At 42.2% G+C, this 27646-nt stretch overlaps 1 protein-coding gene across 5 annotated transcripts in view; it reads left to right on the top strand.

Moving 5' to 3' along the window:
- The window catches only part of NTN1 (netrin 1), a 185181-nt gene extending 163708 nt beyond the window's left edge, over positions 1–21473 (top strand). For all 5 annotated transcript variants that reach the window (XM_073682459.1, XM_073682458.1, XM_073682460.1 and 2 more), the window contains 2 exons: positions 3315–3389; positions 16492–21473. In XM_073682459.1, the coding sequence (XP_073538560.1) occupies positions 3315–3389; positions 16492–16820 (404 nt within the window). In that variant the 3' untranslated portion in view covers positions 16821–21473. The remainder of the gene's footprint in view (positions 1–3314; positions 3390–16491) is intronic.
- The last annotated feature ends 6173 nt before the right edge of the window (positions 21474–27646 follow it).

The raw sequence follows: 27646 nt of genomic DNA, 5'->3' as shown, positions 1-27646 counted from the left end.
CGTTCGTGGAATTAAGATCTTTCAGCTGACTTGAGAAGATGATGGTCGGTGATCGGTCGGCCAAAAGTGATCATTTGTTCTAACGTTTCCACTCGAGGAAGAATCATTTTGGTTGATATTGTCCATTTTCCCACCATAATTGTGTTTGTCACTATTCTGGGTACATCTAAGAAAAGAAAAAGCTTCGATATGTCATCTGGCTGGTTTGGCCAGGATGCTTTATTTATTGTTCCTTCATCTCAAGGTTTTTGGGAATTCAGAGGAGTGAATATTATTTTATTCTTTTTTCACGTGTTTGATGATTCTCCACCAAGAGTGTTTTTCTTGTAGAGTCAAAGGATATTAAGCGCAAGAACCCAACATTAATGAAGGATTTTGAAAATTGGAACTACTGAAGTGTCCAGGTATCGACTTGATACCGAAACCATTATCAGCTAAAGACAATTACTGGAGCATGTTGTGGAATAAGAATTGCTGGGACTGATACATCTGACCACCGTAATCCTTTTGTTACGCAAGGTGTGGGAAAGACTTAGTGCAACACAAAGGGAAGAGGGATAGGGAGCCCAGACTCTAGGGAAAGGGGGGGGAGGAGACCTCCTAGGCTGATCTAGTATCACCCTGTCTCCACTCACGTCCCTATATTGGTTCTTCACCAATCGCCGCATGCGAATCTCTCCCTGTCTTTCCCTGGTGTTTGGCCCTGGCTAGGGAAGGGAGGGGGAGGAGAGCTAGTCGATCCCCACTGACCACTACAGACAACAAGGGGGAACAAACAAGGGAAGATAACTTAGCCTTTAGTCTACTTCAGAAAGATGAACACCCGTCCTCATAGCTCCAGAGAGGATGAAGTAATGCACTTGCTCCGAGCCTTCACAAAGGGTATTCTGAGTATCGCTGGCACCTCCCTCTAGCAGACAGCAGGTATTTATACACCCAGGCCAGGGTGTTAATTAGCCAGAGGAAGGTAGCCACTGGGTCCTAGAGAGACAGCCTCTAAGAAGGTGTCTGTAATGCCAAACGTAGAGATCCCCTGCCACCAACTGCAGGGCGACTGTCACTTCTGACACACCCGTGACACCTTTCTAACAGACACTTGAGATTCTCGAGTCTCACGGGGCATCAGAATTAATAAAAACGGCTACAGATTCAATTAGCAAAATTTTTACAATAGGTTTTTGTCCAAGAACAAATGCTATTATTTATCTTTTCTTTTCATTAGTCATCGTACAATAAAAAACTAAAAGACAATAATCCATCGATTTATTTTACTTTCCTGACAACACTTTTTATTATTTCAGCTCATAAATTTCTTGATTTCATCCCACACGTCAACAAGCTGAATTATGGGGTATAAAAATAGCCACTACATTGAAATGTTATACATTTTTTTCCCTCTGTATTGCAAATACCGGCCAAGAGTGTTTTGCTTCTTTTTTCTTTTCTTTTTTTCAATCTTTTTGGCCTTGACTTAAAGACACGTCGTTCTGTTAATTGCTTCCATCTCTCACCATTGTTTGATTGCCAAAATGAGAGTTTATCACAATACAGAGCACCATGTCTGCACACTACAAAGATCTGACGAGGGGAGAAAAAGAAGAAAAAGGAGCTTTAATTGTGTAGAATTTAAATGCTGGTACATAAAGAAAAAATTCTTCAGATTTTTGTGATAATTCTGGGAGTCCAGATTCCCATCAAGCACCCAGACCACCCAACTTTACACACCTTGCTCCTGCATTTTTTCAGTACAGCGATCAGAGATGAGAAGGCGATTTACCATCATGGATGGGTCATTGAGATGTCCACAAGTTCTGCTTGTGCCTTCCTTCTGATTGCCTGCGGCTCCCTGTCTCCCCTCTACATAACGCACTGCGTATTGCAGGGCCGGGCTCTGACAGAAAAGGGCCCCTATGCAGTACTTGTGTCTGGGGCCTTCCCCTCTGTCAGGTCATTTTGCCAAACATGTACAGGTGCATCTCACTAAATTAGAATATCATCAAAAAGTTAATTTATTTCAGTTCTTCAATACAAAAAGTGAAACTCATATTATATAGAGTCATTACAAACAGAGTGATCTATTTCAAGTGTTTATTTCTGTTAATGTTGATGATTACGGCTTACAGCAAATGAAAACACAAAAGTCATTATCTCAGTAAATTAGAATAATTAACAAAAAACACCTGCAAAGGCTTCCGTTTAAAAAGGTCCCTTAGTCTGTTTCAGTAGGCTCCACAATCATGGGGAAATGTGGTGCTAGAGAAGGATGTTATCAATACCCTGAATGGCAAGAAGAACAAACCGATCAATCTTGGAAAAAATCAGGAGCAACATGTCACTCGAAGCAAGGATCACCAAGCTATGACTTGCCTACTTTTGACACATCATTCGAAGAGAGCAAGCACTGGAGAAGGAAGAATAGAAGAAACCAGAAGAGAAAAACCAGGAACCCCAGGCTTGATACTATCAAGATAACGGCAGAGAAGACCCTGATGTAACTATCTAGGCTTGCACAAGATCGATCTTCCTACAGAGCGTTCATCCATCAAGTCGCCATGGCTCGAGATCCATCTGAAGGCCATTAAATAATGATCCTCCCTCATAGGCCTCATACAGTATGTCCACCCCTGACGTACGGCTGCTGAACAGGTTATATACATCCTGCCACTGCACTCATATGTCATTTCATATTTTGCACAATTTTTATTTTTTCCATCTTTTTGATTTTTTCATTATGATTCTATGAAAAATCACAGCTATTAAAGTATAGTCATATCTCATTTTCTCCTCTCCTTCAGTCAAATTCGAACCTCCCAGCTAGGAGAAGACTTGAAGGTGGGGGATCTGAAAACAATAATGAGGCCTAATCTAATTACATGGTTTATTTGTGGTGATTTGTCCTCCAATCAATCTTGCTCAAGCAGAATAATAGGCAGATAATGTGCACTGAGCTGAACTTCGCTTGTTTCTGAGCTGCGGGGTTAATGAGAGGCGTTGGCCCTGGTGGGAGCAGTCATCCATTATCAGGCACACAAGCTAATTGAGAAGCATCGGATGCTAGGCGACAGGCAAGATGCCATTCACAAAAACTTGGTATGGGGAATAGGAATGGTCTCATTTATCCGGCCAGAAATAGAGCATTTATTCTAGAAATTTTTAAGAATATTGGCTAAATATTACTGGTGTAAGTTTACCCCAATTATGACCAACCCATGACGTCCGTCCACTGGAGAAAAGGTTATTAATTATGAGATTATATAGATTGACCTATACACATCTAGCACTCGGTATTGATCGGGATTTCTCTCTCCCCACAGACTGTGACACCTACTGCAAGGCATCAAAAGGAAAACTGAAGATCAACATGAAAAAGTACTGCAAGAAGGATTACGGTGAGTAATCCCAAATCTGTACAATCTGAAAGAGCTCAACGTTAGGCAATCATCTTCCACCAAATTGGTGGAATTGAAGAATATTATTATTTTTATCCGTATATCACCAATATATAATGTCAGATCTATAATCTTCACATATACATGGTGACCTATGGGGAGAACATCGAGATAGCAGAATCCATCATCCAAGTGCAGCACTATTAACCCAACACACTGTCTTCATGCCATTCGAAGCACGGCTGAACTATCGCAACCGTCTGGTTTTTATTCTGAAACGTTGCGGTGTAAACATACCATGATCAGTCAGTCGGGGGGGACTATGGCGCCGACTTTAACAAGCAGTTTCTGCCAGAATTATTCTGGCATAAAGCTATTTGAAATGTCCCAAAATGTTTGCGTAACTCAAAGTTGTGCAAAAAATGTTGCCACTTTGGGAGTTTTTTTTTACGTTTTTCACTTTTTTGAACAATGGGCATGCTCGGGCGGGATATGGCGTGGCCAAATGCAATGCACAAAACAAATTCATCATGATTTACAGCGGGATAAAAATGTATGCCAGCCCCGGGGACTAGAGTAGGATTCTGGTGGTGGGGAACAGGATTTGAAAAATAAGCTGATTTTCATTAACTAGAAGAGGTCAAATGATGTGAAAAACGCTATTAATCTGCAGATATGGGGTTAATTTGAAGGTTAATAGTGGGCTGAATCGGCCCGGCACCAGCATATAGACCCCTGCTGCCAGGAGAAACTAAACTTTATTTTTCCCGGTAGCATTTGGGTTTTAGTTACAGGTGCTGTGCCGGCACGGGTTCACTCACCGCTGTGTATTGTAAGCGACAGCTGTAACCGCACCTCCGGCACTGACTGACAGCGACTCAGCAGTAGGGCCGGCTGTCAGTGAGTGCTGGGAGCGCGGTTACAGCCGCCACGCTCTATGCACTGAGCGAAGACTGAACCAGCACCAGTGCCACCCCCGTAACTGAAACCCAAACGCTACTGGGAGGAATAACGTTTCGAGAGGTCTAAGTGCCGGCGCCGGGCAGTTCAAAACGCTATTAATCTGCATATTAACCCCATATCTGCAGGTTAATAGCATTTTTTTCATGTGACATTTTCCCTTTAAGAAGCTCATGCTTCTTAAAGAATTCGACACATCTTACCCCAGCGCTCACCTTCATTAAAATTGGTGTAGAAAATACCAGTTTTAGGGAATTGGGGCCTAAATGTCTCAGCCGGTCCTTGGTCGCATCTCCCCACCCAGATTCCTATGACTGACAGGTCTCTCTCTATGCACACATATAAGGAGACACCCATGAGTCCAAAGGAATCGGGTGGGGAGAAGCTGTCGGCTCTCCAAGGTACGTTTTCTTTGAAACGCTGCAAACATAAGTGGCTGCAATAGTCCATCTAGACCGGTCCAATATGGACAATCGCTTATTGTTATAAGGTGCCATTTCTACGACGATTACACAATGTTCTGCTGTTGGGAACCCCAATGATTGCCTGTAAACCCTGTGAAAACTCATCAGCAGTTTAAAGTAAAGTATACAGCACCATTAGTACCGTCCATGCATGATGGCTCCTCCAGAGTAAGAGTTAGTCTTCACAGCCACTCTCCGCTATGGTTCATGGTTGACGTTGGTGTGAGGAGGACTTCACTTTGGACAATTGCTACTTCTTGGAAGGGTCCCCAATAAACAAGGGGTTCAATTTCCCTGCAGCGCCACCACAGGCTAAATGAAGAATTACACTATGCCTACTTGAATCAATTCCTCATCTGGATGATGCAGGACAGGACAGGTCCTCCATTTTACACTCTTGCCAAGAGGTGAGGATCGTGAATAGAGGAGCTGTGAATTCCATAATGGTTTATTTTTTTGTATGGGGGACAATCTGTCACATCCGTTTTTATGTACAGTTACTAAATCATAGTAGTGGCCCATTATCAATAGTGACCTGTGCCGTTTGGTAATTATCCCCGACAATGAAGAAGTCCAGCGGATTCATGACTTTGGGCAGCAATGCCGCCTACATCTAGATGATTGACACGCTTCATCGCATGATCGTGGTTCACTGTGGCTCCATTGCATATGATCGGCCGCGTGGGTGGACACTCCTGGAAGAAGAGGGGCAGCCCAAAAAGGATTATTGTGCAGGCGCGGGAATTCAGAGCCAGCTGTCAAGATCCAGCATACGTGCCCGGCATGGCAGTTTTGATGTCAGATTCCCAAGAGGTGCATAATAAAAATGTGAAAACCCAGTAACTTTAAGGGTCAATGCACACTGCGTGTACTTGATGCAGATTTTGTTGCAGAAAGTTCTGACACGTTCCCATTTATCTGGCACACTCACAATTAGATGAACGGAACCCATTTTCAGTTGCGGAATCTGTAATGTGTGCAGTGACCCTAAAGGGAATCTGTCACCAGGTTTAATCTTCCCAATCCAAAATCAGCATAAAATACGGACAGAGACCCTGATTCTAGTGCTGGGTCACTTACTGGGCTCAGATGCCACTCAGGTGATTAGTCAAGGAGTCCAGCCCCAGCGTCTTCACCCCGAATCATCTGCAGGGTTCACTTATCGATCTCCCATCTGACCAGCATAAAGTAGGAGCAAAGACCCTGATTCCAGTGATGTGTCACTTACTGAGCTCCTCGCTGTAGTTTTGATAATATCACCGTCCTCGCAGTGCTGAACTCCGTCTAACCCCACAGATACCAGAGATTAACAACTTTCTACCTACACTGTGCATAGGCAGAAAGCTGCCAAACAGTGGGGGGGTGCTCATGAATATTGAAGTCTTCATAGCGAGAGTTTATCATTGAGAATACTATCAGAGCTGCAGCAGCAGATAAAACAGTGTATAATCAAAACGACAGCTAGAAGCCCAGTAGGTGACATCACTGGAATCAGGGTCTTTGTCCCTACTTTATGCTGCTCAGATGGGAGATCAATAAGTGCACACGGCAGATGATTCAGGGTATAGATGCTGGGGCTGGACTCCTTGACTAATCACCTGAGTGGCATAGTCCCCGGACGGCTATTATATTTCACAACATCTCAGAGTAAAACATTGCTGCCTGAAATGACAGAACCAGTGTCTGATTCATGCTGCTCGTGGCTCGGGCAGTATGAATCAGCTCTCAGGTTTCTTTTAAATGCAAGTATTTTTTGCTAAAAATATGCTCTCTATAGCCTTTGTTTTGCCTATTGCTGACTGCAGAAGGAGTTAACTGAGGAATCGGTCAGTGAGCTCCTTCTGATCGAGAATTGTATCTGACTTTTCCTGAGCTGTGCTGATTTATGGCCAGGATTGGACTGGCCAACCGGAAAACCGGAGAATCCTCCGGTGGGCCCTGACTTCTCCATCAGAGAAGTCTACAGCACAGACCTTGCAGCTGCTATGGGGCTCTTGAGTAGGGGATAACCCGGCGCCACCATCTGGATTTCAATAGTATCTGAGCAATCACGTGATAACCAATCGAATGAGTAAGAAGAGCTGAATCCTAACATTGTGTATCTTACAGTTATACCATTTGATCCAGTGCCTGATGAAAATTAGTCCAGGTCTGAAAAATCCCTTTAATGACAATGCATTGATTTTGTATAGATGTAAGTTAGGCCCTCAGAATCAAGTCCTCTGCGGGGTCCAATGTTCCTCAGTTTGACACAGCTGAACTGAAGATTGTTGCGGTCATAATAAGCAGAGAGGAGCTGAAAAACAGACATAGCAGAAGGAGCTCACTCACAGATTCTCAGTTAACTCAAATTCAGCAGCCTGCAATGTGCAGGAAAAAAAAAATTATAATCCAATTGGAAAAAATGATTTTTAACCCAAAATACATGCATTTAAGTAAAAAAAAAAAGCCCTGCTGGTGTCCATATCCTTTGTTTTATTCTGGAGCAGTGATCCCCCACATTTCCATGGTGCCCCCATCAGTAGTCCTGAGGAACTGGGAGAAGCAATGCACTTGTGGTCTCCTCACAAATGAGATGTATGGCCTAATACAGAAGGACGTGAAGTTTAAGTAGCTTTCCAGAAACAAGACCATTTTAGGATTTGCATACTAATTGGTGCCCGATGGGATAATGGAGCATTATTGGGGGAAAAAAAACAAAACCACAATTGCGATTGAATGAATGCCCCACTTTGCATGTCACCGCCCACATTCTCACGACGCGGCGGGATCTGCTGTGGCGACAACTTATGTCTCATGTGAGATCCCTCATAGAGATCTTTAAAGTACGGATGGTGCATCGAAAATGGAGCTGTAATCCGCTGCTGCCCCCTTTGCTCGGAGCGAGGGGTTTGGAGAGCGCAGTGGGCACCGGAGACGACTATTTAGTTTCTCCCGCTGTGCGCTCTGCCCTTACTCTTCCTCCTTGGGTGCAGATGAGAAGACAAGCTTTTCTGTACAAGGCCTTGGCCCGCCGCCACCGCGTACTGACAAGAAAAAGCGCCTGCGTCCTGCGCGGCTGCAGAAAGAGGAGAGTAAAAAATCCTGACGTGCCGCATTCTGCCGCCCGGCGGGGGGTGCTTGACAATCGGCAAATGGGCATCTGAGGGGACGCCTGCTGCTCCATTTAATACGTCCGCTCACTTACAAACCGCAGCTATTTCACCTCAGCGTGAGGGCTCCTTTTCCTGAACGGACGGTTAATCCGCTGGTGTCTGATCTCTGTGGCTTGGAAGGGCACGGCTTTGTATGGAGGGGAAGCGGGAGCTGCCAACTTTCCCAGAGAGACTGGAAGGGTGGAGGGGGGATTCTAGAAGGATAGGCCATGCAGCTACGCCCCGCTTACAAATGGTATCGCGGCCTGGAAGTGGCAGGGGGGCCGAGGTGCTGCCAAGCTGCAGAGGGACGCGGGTGAGGGTCCTATCCAAGAGGAACAGAGATGAAAGGAAAGCCACAAGAAGCAGCAAAAGCTTGGCCTCTACCGCGTGTCCTGTCCCTGTAGAAGGGGAATTTATACCCCGATGATATATCTGCCGTATGTCATCCAGGGCTGTAGAAAGGGTTAAAAAGTTGGGTCCGTACTCTGCCCCATCTTCATGGTACAAATTCCTTACAGTTCTCACAATGTCTGCTTGCTGTCATTGAATGGAAAAATTCTTCTTCATATTCAGTTCCGATTATAAAACAAGTGCGTGGCACGTTGCTCCGAGTCAACCAGTATCCTGCTATTCACAGACAGAGAGCGGAGATCTGGAAATGGTCTTCACCAGGGATGTCAAACTCAAACACACAGAGGGCCAAAATGAAAAACTTGGACAAAGTCGAGGGCTAACCAGTATACAGTATAATGGGCCCCACATAGTCCTCCTTACAGAATAATAGGCCCCGCATAGTCCTCCATACAGAATAGGGGGCGCCACATAGTTCTCCATACAGTATAATGGCCCAACAGAGTCCTCCATACAGAATAATGGCCTCAGATAGTCCTCCATACAGAATAATGGGCCCCACATAGTCCTCCATACAGTATAATGGGCCCCACATAGTCCTCCATACAGTATAATGGCCCCATATAGTCCTCTATACAGAATAATGGCCTCACATAGTCCTCCATACAGTATAATAGGCCCCACATAGTCCTCCATACAGTATAATGTGCCCCACATAGTCCTATATACAGAATAATGGGCCCCACATAGTCCTCCATATAGTATAATGGTCCCATATAGTCCTCCATACAGAATAATGGGCCCCACATAGTCCTCCATACAGAATAATGGGCCCCACATAGTCCTCCATACAGTATAATGGCCCCATATAGTCCTCCATACAGAATAGTGGGCCCCACATAGTCATCCATACAGTATAATGGCCCCATATAGTCATCCATACAGAATAATGGCCTTACATAGTCCCCCATACAGAATAATGGCCTTACATAGTCTTCCATACAGTATAATGGCTTCACATAGTCCTCCATACATAATAATGGGACTCACATCACTGGCGTACCGCCACTGGCGGCAGACCATGCAACTGCTATGGGGCCCGTGAGCCGGGGGGGGGGGCCCGATATCAGTGCCTGCATCGGCCCCACCCCTCGCACAGCCAGCACCACGCCCCGACCCGCATTCAACTGTATCGACACATGCCAATACAGTTGAAGGCAATGATGGAGGAAGGAACGTCATGTGACACTCCCTCTCCCATCATTCCCCCTCTGGGTCTGATGCAGCGGAGCGATGACGTCACTTCATCACGCTACGCTGGGTTAGGCAGTGGAGCTGATGAGATGCGTTGCAGAGGCCAAAGCAGCGGGGGAACGAGGAGCAGTAAGTGTGAATTTATTTATTTAAATGTGGTGCCCATATTACTGGAGGACTGTGGCTGCACTATGCCCTATGGGGTCCGCACTATACCCTATGGGGGCTGCACTATGCTGTATGGAGGACCATGGGGGCCGCATTACATTGTGTGGAGGACCATGGGGGTGCATTATACTGTATGGAGGACCATGGGGGTGCATTATACCGTATGGAGGACCATGGGGGCCGCATTACATTGTGTGGAGGACCATTGGGGTGCATTATACTGTATGGAGGGCCATGGGGGTGCATTATAATGTAAGGAGGGCCATGGGGGTGCATTATACTGTATGGAGGACCATGGGAGTGCATTATACTGTGTGGAGGTCCATGGGGGGTGCATAATATTGCGTGAAGGGCCATGGGGGGGTCCATTTTATTGCAGGAGGACCATGGGAGGTGCATTATACTATATTGAAGGCTATGTGGGGCCATTATCATATTTGGAGGGTTATGTGGGGCCATTATACTGTGTGCAAGCAAGTATACAGTGTGAAGGTTTGTGTGGGGGCCATCTTACTGTTTGGAGGGCTAGTGCGGGCCATTATACTGTATGTAGGCCCATTATACTGCATGGAGGACTGTGTGGAGTTAACAGTTGGGGGATCATACTGTGTTGTGGTCACCATACTTTGCCTTGGGAGTTGAGGTGGGGTACAGTACGGTCATTATACTGTGCATGTGGAGGAATTCATTATGGGGGCACTTTTGTTGGCATCATACTTTTTATGGGGGCAATGAAAGAGGAATCTAGGACTTCAGCAGGAGGAAAATTACTATGTAAAGGCCGGAAAGTTGTGAGATCTGCTCTTCTGAGACCCCGACAATTATTTCATTTTTGGTTTTTACTTTTTTTGGGGGGGTAGGGGAGGCCCAATTAGAACTTCTGCTAAGGGCCCCATGATTTCTATGTACACTCCTGCCTCACATTGTCCTCCATACAGACTAATGGGCCCCCCATACAGAATAATGGGCCCCACATAGTCCTCCATACAGAATAATGGCCCCCCATACAGAATAATAGGCCCCACATAGTCCTCTATACAGTATAATGGGCGCCACATAGTCCTCCATACAGAATAATGGGCCCCTCACAGCCCTCCATACAGAATAATAGGCCCCACATTGTCCTACATACAGAATAATAGGCCCCACGTAGTCCTCCATCCAGTATAATGGGTCTCATATAGTCCTCTATACAGTTTAATGGGCACCACAGTCTTCCATACAGAATAATAGGCCCCACATAGTCCTTCATACAACATAATGGGCCTCACATAGTCCTATATATAGTGGTTCTGGTGTCGTGGGCCAAATATAACCACCCTGCAGGCCAGATCTGGTCCACGGGCCAGACTTTGACACCAGTGGTCTACACGAACCGGAAAGACATCCAGAACATAGATCCTCTGCCAAAAAGGTTTCCTGATCTGGTGAACGTTAATATGAAGCAAAACATATCAAACTGGCATGGAGTCTGTGTCCTGCTTGCTGACCGTTACCCCAGAAAGATTTAGCCTGAGATTTTACCGTCTAGCCCCTCCGCACACAGATACAGCGCCACTGTTGCCCACAGGCAGCTCCATTACTCCATTCCATTGTCCATTACAGCTCGGTCACTTGGTATGGTTTGGAGTAAACCTTGAAAGCACAGGTTAAAAGGTGGGAATCTGACCCGATGCAGACTATGGGGGGCATACATCTTAGACGACTATTTCTCCAGATCCCCCTCTGCTCACACTGGGCTCGGCCGAGCGTGCATGTGTTCTTCATGGGGAGAGGCAGATAAGTAGCTTCCGCACTCCCCTGGTGATAACAAAACATGCAGGGATTGCCTGACAAACACGGGCAATCCCCGTATATTTTGTCTGTCTAACAGCAGCCGCGGGGACTCGAACATGTCACTCAAGCACCTGCGATACTCGATGCATACCCGACCACGCTAGGCATACTCGAGTAACGAGCCTTTGCACTCATCACTGCTAGAGAACAGAGGATCGGGCATGTTTAAATCCAGCATGTCCAATCCTTCTTTTCTGCAACATTTGTTTTCAGGGCAGCGTTAGGACACTCCTCATACACACTACATGGCCAGGTGATCCCACTAAAATCGACAGGTGTGATCAACATTCATCTAAAAAACTCAGTATGAACATAGGCTTACATGCGTGAGTAACTCAACTTGAAGTCAAGTTTATCTTTTGTAGGGGGGAAGCATTTGAGACTTGCTGGGAATGTTAGTTCCCCAATAAGCAGAGGCTTCTGTATAGAGTAACCTGGTGGTTGAATGTTGTGTGTGGTGGGGCTGGTACCATAGGCGTTTCAGGAGCACGTGTACCCCCCTCCCCAGCCGGTGACACATCCACAGCCTGCACTCATGTTTTCACAGCTGGAAGGTGAAATAAGAAATTCTGGAAGACTTTAGGATTGAGAATGTTGATTTTTCCAAAGGTGTCTTGCTCCCTCCCCCCAGCGGGAAGCTAGAAGGTTCTTGCGTTCCTGCGCGGACTGGCTGCCGAAGTGACGGTCACTAAATCCTCCTGTTACGGATCCAGTTATAGTGGTGGCTGGATCTTCTCATCTGGACAAGTCAGGCAACTATTTCTAAGAATCACTGACTATTGGTGGGATGGGTGCATCCTAAACCTAGACAATATATCCCTACCATATACATAGATAACTACCTGTTCACACAATGGGGAGATTATTATTATTAAATGATTATTTAATTAAAAGAGCGCTGGACTAAGAAACACCTTATATTCCATAACAAATCTCTGCCACTCATGGGCTGGTGTAAGGTTGCACTATAATTTGACAATTTTTGTAGAAGAGTATAATAAACTAGTAAGTTACTACATATTCCACAAAAATGGCTTGCACCATAATTTGTGACTTTCTTTTACAATCCCTACTGGTGTTGGAGAATATGTTTTTGGTTTTGCAATTTTTCCTTTTGCAATCGGCTGAAATTGTGGTGTTTTTATTGTTTTGTAACAAATTTTACCCCTTTGTGTATGTTCTGTAGGTACAAGTACAAGTACCCCTATGTACCAAAATATAACTACTATAATACTGCCCCCCTGTGTTCAAGAATATAACTGCTATAATACTGCCCCCTGTGTACATGAATATAACTACTATAATACTGTCCCCCTGTGTTCAAGAATATAACTGCTATAATACTGCCCCCTGTGTACAAGAATATAACTACTATAATACTGCCCCCCTGTGTTCAAGAATATAACTGCTATAATACTGCCCCCTGTGTACAAGAATATAACTACTATAATACTGCCCCCCTGTGTTCAAGAATATAACTGCTATAATACTGCCCCCCTGTGTACAAGAATATAAATACTATAACACTGCCCCCTGTGTACAAGAATATAACTACTATAATACTGCCCCCCTGTGTACAAGAATATAACTACTATAATACTGCCCCCCTGTGTACAAGAATATAACTACTATAATACTGTCCTTATGTACAAGAATATAACTACTATAATACTGCCCCTATGTACAAGAATATAACTACTATAATACTACCCCTATGTACAAGAATATAACTACTATAATACTGCCCCTATGTACAAGAATATAACTACTATAATACTGCCCCTATGTACAAGAATATAACTACTATAATACTGCTCCTATGTACAAGACTAACTACTATAATACTGGCCCCTATCTACAGTACAAGAATATAACTACTATAATACTGGCCCCTATCTACAGTACAAGAATATCACTACTATAATACTGTCCCTATGTACAAGAATATAACTACTATAATACTGCCCCTATGTACAAGAATATAACTACTATAATACTGTCCCTATGTACAAGAATATAACTACTATAATACTGCCCCTATGTACAAGAATATAACTACTATAATACTGCTCCTATGTACAAGAATATAACTACTATAATACTGCTCCTATGTACAAGAATATAACTACTATAATACTGTCCTTATGTACAAGAATATAACTACTATAATACTGCCCCTATGTACAAGAATATAACTACTATAATATTACCCCTATGTACAAGAATATAACTACTATAATACTTCCCCTATGTACAAGAATATAACTACTATAATACTGCCCCTATGTACAAGAATATAACTACTATAATACTGCTCCTATGTACAAGACTAACTACTATAATACTGGCCCCTATCTACAGTACAAGAATATAACTACTATAATACTGGCCCCTATGTACAAGAATATCACTACTATAATACTGTCCCTATGTACAAGAATATAACTACTATAATACTGTCCTTATGTACAAGAATATAACTACTATAATACTGCCCCTATGTACAAGAATATAACTACTATAATACTGCTCCTATGTACAATAATATAACTACTATAATACTGCCCCTATGTACAAGAATATAGCTACTATAATACTGCTCCTATGTACAAGACTAACTACTATAATACTGGCCCCTATGTGCAGTACAAGAATATAACTACTATAATACTGCTCCTATGTACAAGAATATAACTACTATAATACTAACCCTATGTATAAGAATATAACTACTATAATACTGCCCCTATGTACAAGAATATAACTACTATAATACTGCTCCTATGTATAAGAATATAACTACTATAATACTGCCCCTATGTATAAGAATATAACTACTATAATACTGCCCCTATGTATAAGAATATAACTACTATAATACTGCTCCTATATACAAGAATATAGATACTATAATACTGCTCCTATGTACAAGAATATAACTACTGTAATACTGCCTCTATGTACAAGAATATAACTACTATAATACTGCCCTCCATGTACAAGAATATAACTACTATAATACTGCCTCTTATGTACAAGAATATAACTACTATAATACTGCCCCTATGTACAAGAATATAACTACTATAATACTGCCCCCTATGTACAAGAATATAACTACTATAATACTACCCCTATGTACAAGAATATAACTACTATAATACTGTCCTTATGTACAAGAATATAACTACTATAATACTGCCCCTATGTACAAGAATATAACTACTATAATACTACCCCTATGTACAAGAATATAACTACTATAATACTGCCCCTATGTACAAGAATATAACTACTATAATACTGCCCCTATGTACAAGAATATAACTACTATAATACTGCTCCTATGTACAAGACTAACTACTATAATACTGGCCCCTATCTACAGTACAAGAATATAACTACTATAATACTGGCCCCTATGTACAAGAATATCACTACTATAATACTGTCCCTATGTACAAGAATATAACTACTATAATACTGTCCTTATGTACAAGAATATAACTACTATAATACTGCCCCTATGTACAAGAATATAACTACTATAATACTACCCCTATGTACAAGAATATAACTACTATAATACTGCCCCTATGTACAAGAATATAACTACTATAATACTGCCCCTATGTACAAGAATATAACTACTATAATACTGCTCCTATGTACAAGACTAACTACTATAATACTGGCCCCTATCTACAGTACAAGAATATAACTACTATAATACTGGCCCCTATGTACAAGAATATCACTACTATAATACTGTCCCTATGTACAAGAATATAACTACTATAATACTGCCCCTATGTACAAGAATATAACTACTATAATACTGTCCCTATGTACAAGAATATAACTACTATAATACTGCCCCTATGTACAAGAATATAACTACTATAATACTGCTCCTATGTACAATAATATAACTACTATAATACTGCCCCTATGTACAAGAATATAGCTACTATAATACTGCTCCTATGTACAAGACTAACTACTATAATACTGGCCCCTATGTACAGTACAAGAATATAACTACTATAATACTGCTCCTATGTACAAGAATATAACTACTATAATACTGACCCTATGTATAAGAATATAACTACTATAATACTGCCCCTATGTACAAGAATATAACTACTATAATACTGCTCCTATGTATAAGAATATAACTACTATAATACTGCCCCTATGTATAAGAATATAACTACTATAATACTGCCCCTATGTATAAGAATATAACTACTATAATACTGCTCCTATATACAAGAATATAGCTACTATAATACTGCTCCTATGTACAAGAATATAACTACTATAATACTGCCCTCCATGTACAAGAATATAACTACTATAATACTGCCCTCCATGTACAAGAATATAACTACTATAATACTGCCTCTTATGTACAAGAATATAACTACTATAATACTGCACCCTATGTACAAAAATATAACTACTATAATACTGCTCCTATGTACAAGAATATAACTACTATAATACTGCTCCTTCATGCAATAATAAAGCCCTGAAAATAAAGTTTAGGAGCATCCATTATTGAAATGGTGTCCTGATACTTGTGATTATGAAGGCAAGAGAGGGGAGATGTCATTGCTGTGAACACAAAAACATACATGGTCCTTTGGCACTCGGTTCAGTATTAACACTGTTATGAACACAAGGTCATCTGTCATGGGTGGCGTACAGGAGATGACATTTGCAGTGCAATCACAGAAGCTGGGAGTGCTGTCATGTAGGAAAAATGTTCGGCATATATTAAGAGGTGAACGGAGATGTGAAGAAGCTTTGTGCCCTAAATTGTATCTTCCAAAAATGACCAAATTTGTCATTTCTGCCATTACTATATTGCATTTCATCTAGCCTGGCTCAGTGACTAATGTACTAGTCTCTCTTCTCTTCCAGCGATTCAGATTCACATCTTGAAGGCGGACAAAGTAGGAGATTGGTGGAAATTCACAGTCAATGTCATATCGGTCTATAAACAAGGAACCAATCGAATCCGTCGAGGCGACCAAAACCTTTGGATCCGTTCCAAAGACATCGCCTGCAAATGTCCAAAACTCAAGCCTATGAAGAAGTATCTGCTCCTGGGCAACGACGAGGACTTACCTGACCAAAACGGGGTGGTGGCAGACAAGACCAGCTTGGTCATACAATGGAGGGACACATGGGCAAGAAGGCTGAGAAAATTCCAACAGCGAGAAAAAAAAGGAAAGTGCAAGAAAGCCTAGAGGCTTAGAAGACTGAGGGCCCTCGAAGGAGAATCCAGAGTTATGTAGACGAGTGAGGGAGGACCGTAATTGCTGCTTGCTGTAGAGTCTGGAGCAGATAGGTTTTTTTTGAGTAGAATTTTTTTTTTTTCAATATTTTCCCGGAAAGGAGGCTAAAAACTCGCTTATCGAAGCTGGTCGTTGATAAAAAGAGGACAAGGGAGGGTCACTTTTAATTATGGAACTGATGCGTTTGCACCTAATATGTAGTGTTGATTCACAGACACCAGATGACAGGACAGACAGAAGGAACGAGAGAGACGAGAAGGGAAGGGGGCTCGGATTGGGCTTGGGGCGGGTGGGGGGAGGCGAAAGAGTTGTTGCGAAGAGATTTATGGCCATGCAAGCTGTGAAATTTGCACCTGTTCAGTATCTCCTACGTTGTGAGTCATTAATTGTAAAAACATTTCTCACGTTCTGCAAAGTCAAAGCCCTCTGGCTTCTTTTCCATTGAGATGGAATGGGGATAGACAACCCCTCCTAGCAGTTTAGTAACAGGTAAAAACACCCCTGAAGGCGGGGAATATTTTTGTTGATCGCCACACTGCAACCAGGCAACAACAAAAGGGTTAAAAAGCATAACTATTCTTGATTTTTGGTCATTTCTGCACCTCCGCATCCCCACCCAGCATTTTTTTTTAATCTTTTCCAATAGGTGCTGACTGCTAGGTATAAAAAAAAACCTAGGGAAAAAAAAAAAAGATTAATTTGTAAAAAAAAAAATGCGAATCCTAACATTTTAAGTATGTAAATCATTGAAATAACTTTTTCTTTTATGTTGTGTTTTTGTATATGTTTAATAACTCCCCCCCCCCATTACCCCTTCACCCTGTATATAGCGTTGCATACAGGATTGACAGTATTAGCCGGTCAGGACTGGGGTGGGAGGGGATTAAAGTAAACTTGTCAGCAGAGATTATTATATATATACTGATTTAAGAAAAAAAATATATATGGAGTTCATGTAGCTTGTGTTTAGACCCAGAGGTCCAGGACACGTGTATTTTTTTGTGTTTTTAATATGCTCCTTTTTAGAGGGGTTTCATTATCAATGTTAAGCCCCTGTGGCACATGATTAACTGAAAGTTAGATTTAGTGATGTATAACTGGGCACATCCATAGTGAACCTGTCGACAGCCACTATTTTGCTTATGAATATACAAGGAACTGAGGACATCGCTAAGGGACTGTTATTTGTGTCCCCAATAAAGGGAAAGCAAAACAATATTTGGTTCCATTCCAGTTTCGGAATAAAAATGTAAAAATGTACGCAGAAGGGACACAGTAAAAAAAACAGCCACGTAATAGAGCCTAGGTTCTGTCGAGAAGAGACATTAGGTATCATTTAATGGTTGGATTGTTTGTTGGTGGCTGTGAATGGTGATAAGATGCAGACAGTGGAAATTCATTAAGCAAACGAATAAATGGAAACGTCCCACAGTGATCCGACAACTAAGAACAGTCATGGTTATGTCTACTGCACACATGTCTTCCATAGTCATGGTCTACAAAATGGAAATCTGGAAATAATCTCCTGCGGATTTGTTGGGAAAGTCTCATGACATGTCTCGCTCTTCAAGAACCGCTTTGTTCTTAATTGGTAGCACGATTTCCGCCAGGTTACATTAGGGAATTAAAACATGTCAAAGTCATTGACCACGAACACTGACATTCTCGGTCGAACAACCAGAGTTAAGATCGAAGAGCGCTGCCAAAAATAAAACATGGACGATGATTATTTTTTGTTGGCAATATGGACAATTTTTTTTAATCTATTTTGGAATCCGCTGTGTACCAGAAAGTTCTCTCTGGAATCTGGCTTGTAGATTTATCGTCAGAAACTATAGGGCCAAACCCTTTTTTCCCCCCATCAGTAATATTTATCGAGGGCCCTATGAACCTCATACAGCATTTGCTCATTCATCTGACAAGAGTTCTCTCCCAACATGCAAGCTCGGTGGTTGCCTATCTTTGAGGAGAACAAAACGATCAGGCAGTAAAATTTTATTGCCCCCTCCCCAGACCTCATTTGTCAGGGGAAAGTCAATGGTTGCCACTAAGATAAGATTGTCATCCATTCCGGCCAAAATCGGCAAGTTTGACCAAGTTTCTTTAATGTATATGGGGGATGTAAACAGGTATAATATGTGGGGACCACCAATGGTTAAAGCAAGTTGGTTATGGCACTCTTCTCCATAAACTTCAGACTGATGTATAGACTTAAGGGGGATATCCCCTTATTTTATTGATCAATGGAGTACAATTGCTACTTTCACATACATTATCTTCACAACTTGGAGTTATTTTGGCAGCCAGTGATTGAAAATTTCTGTCTTATATTGGAAGCCACTTCGTGTGCCCCATACTACTACTGTGCCCTATGTCTATGGGAAAAGTATTTTCAAGCATTAATAAATGAATTTGCAATTATACCAAGGGGGCAAAAAAGCTAAATCCTCCTCCCACATGTCAGAAGATCTTACAGGTTGGGGTATTATGTTCTCAGCTTCTTCGATACCCAAACTGAAGAGTTTCAGTGACTGAACCACATCCCCTATATTTCTCACTTTTCCGTGGAATGCAACATGGACATTTTTCTTAATTTCCAGGCATCCATATTGTAAATGGCTAATCCAATCGATTGAATCATGCCAAATATTTAGTGACCTCATCGGATTCAACATATAGAATAACAAAGCGGAGAACAAGGGACACTTTAAATATGGGAGGAGGTTATAAGGGTAGAGTTTGGCACTATGGACTAAATATAACCTGCTATTAAGAAAAATCTGCCTTGTAAATTTCCTTTTTATGCGTAAATACTAGACCTAAATTCCCCTTTCAAAGCAAAAGATCATGGCAGAGTTAATTGGAATTTGTCTTGGCACAGGGACAGGATCTGGTTGTTTGGAGTGGTGGGGTCAGGATGTGTGATGGATTTTGGAATAACCTTCTGTACCTTTCCAGGACGTCTCAAAAATACTGAACATTAGAAGGAGAACCATCGGAAGAATACAAAAATTTCCGTAACTTTCAGAAGTTCAGAAGAACATTTCTAGCGGCAAATGAGAGATAATTACCGCAGGTTATGGTTTCATCTCCTCAGTAAGGGTCAAAGCACGGACCCTCTTACAGTAATACTTGCCCGCATGTCCTGGAAACCACTCTTAAATACCTTTTCCTGGACTTCAGATGCTCTATTTGCCCAGTTAATTGGAGAGGATTACCCTGCGGTGCATCCGTTCAGAGGTCAGAAGTTAAACACGGAGCTCTTCTCACAAGGGCACAAGTAACGCCTGTGCCTGTGGTTTCAGTAAATGGATTAATTTGTTGAAGTTACATGTGTTATGAGCTGGTGAGGACTTGTGTGGCGGTATTGACACAAGACAACTTGTTTTTCAATGAAATAACATTATCTTGCAATTACGGGATTATGAGCAACAGACTCCATCTTTTTAACTCTGTACTCGATGCTGAGTGGTGACTACCGTAAAATCTAGCTTGACCAAGGCGTAAGAATCTAGCTCTGACAGATAGGACAACACAAAAAGGGACAAAATGGCGCATTGAAGAAGGATCCGAGAGCCTTAAACTGGGTCGCTAGTTTTTAGTAATATTTTCTCTTATGGGGATTAAAAGGGTTGTCCAATACTAAGACAACCCCTTCTTGATCAAAATGTTTGGCCCCGATAAAATAATAAAGCTCATACTCCCTCCTGTGCTGGCGCCCTTCCCGCGGTGTCGGCACTCGTGGTCCTGGGGCTGCCGTGCTGGTTTTGTGACACATGACAATGGAGCCCAATCAGTGCTGGCGTCACTGTCTCCGTTTTTGGATAAATCAAACATGAAGAGGAAGTCCGGGCTGCAGCTGATCTTGGACTTCCTCTTCATGTTCAATTCGCCAACAGGCCGGGACAGTGACGCCAATGCTGATTGGGCACCGGCGTCACATGTCACAATAGCAGCACTGAGGTCCCGTGACCACAAGGGCCGACACCGAGGGAATGGTGCCAGCACGAGAGGTGAATATTAGCTTTATTATTTTATGGGGCCCAAGCAAGGGCTATGAACAGGGGTTGTTCAAGTAGTGGACAACTCCTTTAATGTCGGACGAACCTGACAATTATTTCTAGGACATGATGACCATCTAATGGTTTATAGTCTTGAAAGAAGAATTGGGCATGTCGAATTTTAGATCTGACCCCTATAATAGGGGCAAAATGGCGCATTGAACAATGACCCATGAGCCTTAAACTGGGTCACGAGTGTTTAGTAATATTTTCTCTTATGTGAGTTAATATCAGGCGAATCTCAATTATTTCCAGGAACTCATGACCATCTAATGGTTTATAGTCTTGATAGAAGGATTGCGCATGTCGAATATCAACATGCCCAATTCTTTTTTTCTTTTTTTTTAATTTTCTCTCATGGGAGATAAGCCATCATAAGAGATGTTTAGCAGCAGGTGATTGGCCATATAATCCATTTTGACCACTATGGGGAAAATCATCTTTTCAGACAAGCCTTCCTCAAAGGAAAATAGGAGCACGACCAGATCATTTATTCTGCTGCAATATTAAAGAGTTTTTTTCTGATTAGGAAAACCCCATGTAAGGGTGGAAATCCTTGGATAGTTGGACAGGCTCAATTTAAAAAACAAAAATTATATATTTTTCTAACTATTACTTTATAGGAAAACTACAAAATAACAAGATTTATCATATAGAAGGTGTTTCGAGCCAGTCAAGGTTTTCAGGGGGTTAAGATTTTGGAAGGCTGACATTTCCCGAGCTGGGCAGCAGGTACTAATATTGACATACATGATCTCAGCTGGCACGAGTGCCTCACGCAATGAAAACAAACATTTTTTAAAAAGGCAGGTGTCCCGGTAGGATATCGGAAGTCTGGATTTGGGATCCAGGAGGAGGGTGTGTGACGGGGAGCAGCAGCAGCAGTTAGCTGGAAATGATGTTTGCCGAATGTCATTCACTTTATGAACAGAAATGTGCGCGGGAGGGTCATAGATCAATCCCCCATTTATAAGGGTACAGGTGTTAACTCTTACCGATGTGTCCAATTTTAGCAGAAAGTATTGAGAAACTGTTTAATGTACTCCTTGGGTACTGGCAATGTTTCAGGAAAAGAGGCCAATCTGCTTTATTGAACACTGCAGCCTACTTTGTTCTAGGCAGTAAGACCTCCATTGATCAAATATTGATTGAATATCTAATCAGTAACCAAAAACTGCAGAAGAGCGTCATCCAGTGGTCACAGTATCATGAAAAGAAATAACCAAATCTTGGTAATGATCTGCAAGCAACTACTACCATGCCACAGTCTATCAGAGCTTGCAGGCAGTTGTAGTTTCCCGACATCTGGAGAACCACTGGCGTAGATGTATCGTTGACTGTCAGAGGGTTTACGGCGCCTTTTACTAAGTGAGCGGACCGCCGGCTGATACAGAACCCAAGCTGCAGATTAATCAAGTGGTGAAATTCTGTTTTGAGGGAGAAAATCTGCCCTAATCCTTTGTTACTTCAAGGGCCTGGCTTATCGAGCGGAGTCCTGTGTTTCGGGATGATGTATCAACACTGTGAAATAACATTGGATTAAGGGAGATTTTCTCACTTGAGATAACATTACAGGACTTGCTAAATATAAGCTGCACGTCACCGGTGACCACACGGAGAGGGGAACGGCCTGTCTTTCGAGGCAAGTCTTTTATATGTGCTATATCTTATTAACCCTAGGTCCTACCCCCCAACAATCATAGATCCCTCCACTGTTGGGTAAGTACTAACTCCTTCATGTGACAGATAGCCACAGTGCCCAATGGAACCACTGACTTAGGTCGTGTTCACATTGCATTTGAGCCCTATGTTTGCTGTATACATTGGGAAAACTGTGGTTTTATCCTTTGATGGGCTCGAATACATCATTAACCTTAGCTCCCGATTCATTATTTGGTTTAATTGTAATTTTTTTGTCTTCATTGTCATTTCTTGCACCAAATATTGTGAAAGGGCACAAGGAGGATTTAAAAATTTTGAGCAAAACCAAACTTGCTCTTTAGTTTTTTGGCTTCAACTTTTATTGTGCCTTTTAACGAGCAAAATGTCACATGTACAGTTAAAAAGTAGCACACAACTCTTAATATTTGTGCAAAAAATATCTGGCATACAAAAATAAAAAAATCACTCCATGGACGAAGAAGTGAAGCGCATCAGCACAAAACCTTTGAGACTTTAAAAAGTTGCAATTGACGAATGGGTCACAAAGATCTGGAAAACAAAAACCATGATCAAAATAGTGAACATAAAAAAAGTGTACAAAATAGGAAATGAAAAAGGCACAAATTAAAAAAGGAATTTGGTGCAAATCACATACAGACTTAAAAACACCAAAAACTAGACAAAAAAGCTGCGCAAATGCAATAATGGGTTGACCCTTATTTTTTTTTTTGCTGAATAGAAGCATCCTGCAAGGTGTACTTTTTTTTACAATTGGAGTCAGTGGGTAACATAGGCACCCTATACTTATACAGTGGCATATTCAACAGGTATGCCTCGGGTATCACATCCAACAAATACATTTAACAGTATACCAATGTCACCCAAACCCGACAATATTAGCAGGATAGTCTAATGGGTATATGGGGACCTCTTGACTCTCCTGAATGATAAGTCCTGCTGAATTTCATCGGCCAATCCTTTTCTTCTCTCTGGAAATAGGCTGCCGCCAGAAATGTCTGGCAGTGGCTTTCTCTGGCTTGTGGCCAAGCTAAGCTTTCCTGTGTATGGGGGATTCAGGAGGGATAGCTGTCGGATGAACGATCTAATGTATATGTTGGCCCTTATTATGGGGTCCTGCCGAGGTATCCATTGTTTTGATGGTAAATACAGAGTTACATGCATTGCTGAATCTGCAAAGGAGACCCCAACGTAGATGTGAACACTGCACTATCATACACAGTCAATACCAACGCGAACTGAAGAGGTCATGTGACCGTTACACGAAACTTCCTAATAAAGGTATTTTACATTGACCTCTATGGGGTTGAGCAAAGTCTCCTATGACCATCTCTAGATCAGCGGTCTCCCTTTGCTGCAAAATAACAGCCCCCAACCACTGATTTCTGTCTGAATCTCTTTTTGTTAAAAAGGTCTTCCAAAATAAGATGAGGGATCTTCAGCAGGGACCTTCAATAATCACTTGTAATGTGCAAGGAGAACAACTGTTTATTCCCCTGTAGCACCACCACAGGGGAAGTAAAGCATTGCATGCCCCCCCAACTTGAGTCAAAGGGCTGCCCATAGAATCCATGGATGTGCTTGGTCCTCCAGAAAGAGACTCTCTTTAATGTAGTTTGCTGAAAATGAGGGACTCCATTCTTCTTGTAGATTTGAGACTGAATCCCGACTAAATTGGTTTAGAGAAAGGGATCCTGGAATTCATAGACTGAAGAAAACCCCTTCCATATTGTGTTTGTCCATTTTTTTTTTGTATTTGTAGATTTTATCTAAGGTCTAAGGGGTAACATTTCTCCTTGTGGAGAGTCTCAAGCCAAGCCTGGCATAGTTACATAGTTTATAAGTTACATAGTTTATAAGGCCGAAAAAAGACAAGCGTCCATCCAGTTCAGCCTATTTCTTGTGCACTGCAGCTATTCCGCAGCGTTGATCCAGGGGAAGGCAAAAAAAAACCATGCGGTATAGGCCAATTTACATCATTGAGGAAAAATTCACTTCCCGACACCAATCTGGCAGTCAGATTAAATCCCTGGATTAATTAAGCATAAGATGTAATTTTATTGTTCTCAAGAAAGGCGTCCAGGCCTCTCTTGAACTCATTAAGTGAGTTGGACATCACCACTTCCTCTCCCAGAGAGTTCCAGAGTCTCACGGCTCTGACCGTAAAGAATCCCCTTCTACGCTGGTGCAGGAACCTCCTTTCCTCCAGACGCATAGTGTGCCCCCTCGTCTTTGTCACCATCCTTGGTATAAACAGGTCATGGGAGAGATCTCTGTACTGCCCCCTGATGTATTTATACATGTTTATGAGGTCTCCCCTAAGCCTTCTCTTTTCCAACGTAAATGTGAGAGTGAGGAGACTTATAAGCCATGTGTGCTCCTCTAAATCAATTTGTAGATTAGATTTTTATAAAAAAATTTGAAATTAACATTTCCAAGAAGGAGGGAGTGAACAGCATCTTTAGGGTATGGTCACACAGGGCAGATGTACATTTGTTTCCTTCCAAATTTGTGTGGGAGGAAAAATCGTCAGCAAAATGGATGATCTGAATAACGGGGACGTAGCATTTACCAAGTGTTTAAGGCATGGGCGACTTCCTCCTGTAAAAAATAAATGTTTCTTAGCCACGGAACTGAAGGTTAATGAAGATCTGGACTGACCTGGCCCAACAGGGTGAACAACCCCAATGTGATATCCGATATATAAGGTAACCATAAATTCCACATCGGACACCAACAACCACTCGGTACCAACCATGAGAAGATACAAATGTCTCATCAGAATGTTATACCAGCCTGTATCACATTATATACGAGCCCGCAGAAAGGGGGGGATGGTCTGATTTAATGTTTTTTTTTATTTTATTTTTTTGTTTTCATACTAATATATTGTGTTTATTATATATGAATATATTTAATGACACGTGAAAAAAAAGGTGTGGATTTTCTATGACGTATTGTGTAGGTGGAAACTTTGTAACTGAAACACCCACTTGTTAGGACTAAATCAGCAACTGGTTAATTAAACTTTTCTTTAAACCCATAAGCCGTGTCTTATTATTTCATGGAGAAGCAACATATGAGGGAGGGGATACCATGTATTAAAAATGGTTTCCTATCCACTCTACATGAATCTTATTTGTATTTGTGTTGCTATACTGGGATCATCTTGCCATGTCCCCATTTACGGGTCTGAAAAAAGATTGTAACAAGTCGGTATATATGGTGCCTGGTTTCCATAAAGGACCATGTCCAAACTGAACCCTCGTCCCCCTCCATAGAGGCCCTGTATACCTTCAGCTGGCGATACATGTTCAGTCATGGCGAAAAGTGTTGGCACCCTTGAAATTGTTCCAGAAAATTAAGTATTTCTCCCAGAAAATTATTGCAAGTATATGTTTTGTTATACACGTGTATATTTCCTCTGTATGTAGTGGAACACCACAAAAAAACGGCAAATTAGACTTCATTTCACACCAAACCCCAAAAATGGCCAGGACAAAATTGTTGGAACCTTTCCAAAAATGTGGGTAAACAACTTTGTTTCAAGCATGTGATGCTTGTTCAAACTCACCTGTGGCAAGTAACAGGTGGGGGCAATATGAAAATCACACCTGAAACCAGATAAAAAGGGGAGAAGGTGACTCAATCTTTGCATTGTGTTTCTGTGTGCCACACTAAGCATGGAGAGCAGAAAGAAGAGAAGAGAACTTCACGAGGACTTGAGAACCAAAATTGTTGAACAATATCAACAATCTCAAGGTTACAAGTATACAAGTTACAAGTATACAGTAGTGTTCAAAATAATAGCAGTGTGTTCAAAAACATGAGTTACGCAAAAAATCTTTATACTAGTTTTTATTTCCATGCATTGGGAACATTACATACTATTTTCTAATTCATGAAGAAAAATGTATCGTATTTTTCGGACTATAAGATGCACCGGACCATAAGATGCACCTAGGTTTTAGAGGAGGAAAATAGAAAAAAAAATGTAAGTAAAAAATTTGGTCATAATGCCCTGTTAAGGGGGAGGGGGTCTGCTGCTGACACTGTTATAGGGGTAATGTCCCCCAATTCTGTTAATATCCCCCATCCTGGTATATATGGCCCCCTCCTTCCTGTTATACATGGCCCTCATCCCCATCCAGGTATGCATGACCCCCCCTCATCCCTCTTCCTGGTATGTATTGCACCTTTCATCCTGGTATGTATGGCCCCCTTCATCCCTCATCCTGGTATGTATGGCCCACCTCGTTCCTCTTCCTGGTATGTATGCAAACCTCATCCCTCTTCCTGGTATGTATGGCCCCATTCATCCCTAATCCTGGTATGTATGGCCCCATTCATCCCTCTTCCTGGTATGTATTGCACCCTTCATCCTGGCATGTATGCCCCCCCTCATCACCATCCTGGTATGTATGGCCCCCTCATCCCTCTTCCTGGTATGTATGGCCCCCTTCATCCCTCATCCTGGTATGTATGGCCCGCCTCATCCCTCTTCCTGGTATGTATGAACACCTCATCTCTCTTCCTGGTATGTATGGCCCCATTCATCCCTAATCCTGGTATGTATGGCCCCCTTATCCCTCTTCCTGGTATGTATGGCCCCCTTCATCCCTCATCCTGATATGTATGGCCCGCCTCATCCCTCTTCCTGGTATGTATGGCCCCATTCATCCCTAATCCTGGTATGTATGGCACTCCTCATCCCTCTTCCTGGTATGTATTGCACCCTTCATCCTGGTATGCATGGCCCGCCTCATCCCTCTTCCTGGTATGTATGGCCCCCTCATCCCTCTTCCTGGTATGTATGGCCCCATTCATCCCTAATCCTGGTATGTATGGCCCCATTCATCCCTCTTCCTGGTATGTATTGCACCCTTCATCCTGGTATGTATGCCCCCTCATCACCATCCTGGTATGTATGGCCCCCTCATCCCTCTTCCTGGTATGTATGGCACCCCTCATCCCTCTTCCTGGTATGTATGGACCCCTTCATCCTGGTATGTATGGCCCCCTTCATCCCTCATCCTG

The sequence above is a fragment of the Phyllobates terribilis genome, unplaced genomic scaffold (assembly GCF_046119375.1).
Source record: "Phyllobates terribilis strain yellow unplaced genomic scaffold, ASM4611937v1 Scaffold_5__5_contigs__length_657084704, whole genome shotgun sequence".
Classification (NCBI taxonomy): Eukaryota; Metazoa; Chordata; class Amphibia; order Anura; family Dendrobatidae; genus Phyllobates; species Phyllobates terribilis.
The sequence above is the reverse complement of the archived record's forward strand: the minus strand, read 5'-3'. Positions and strand labels throughout refer to the sequence as shown.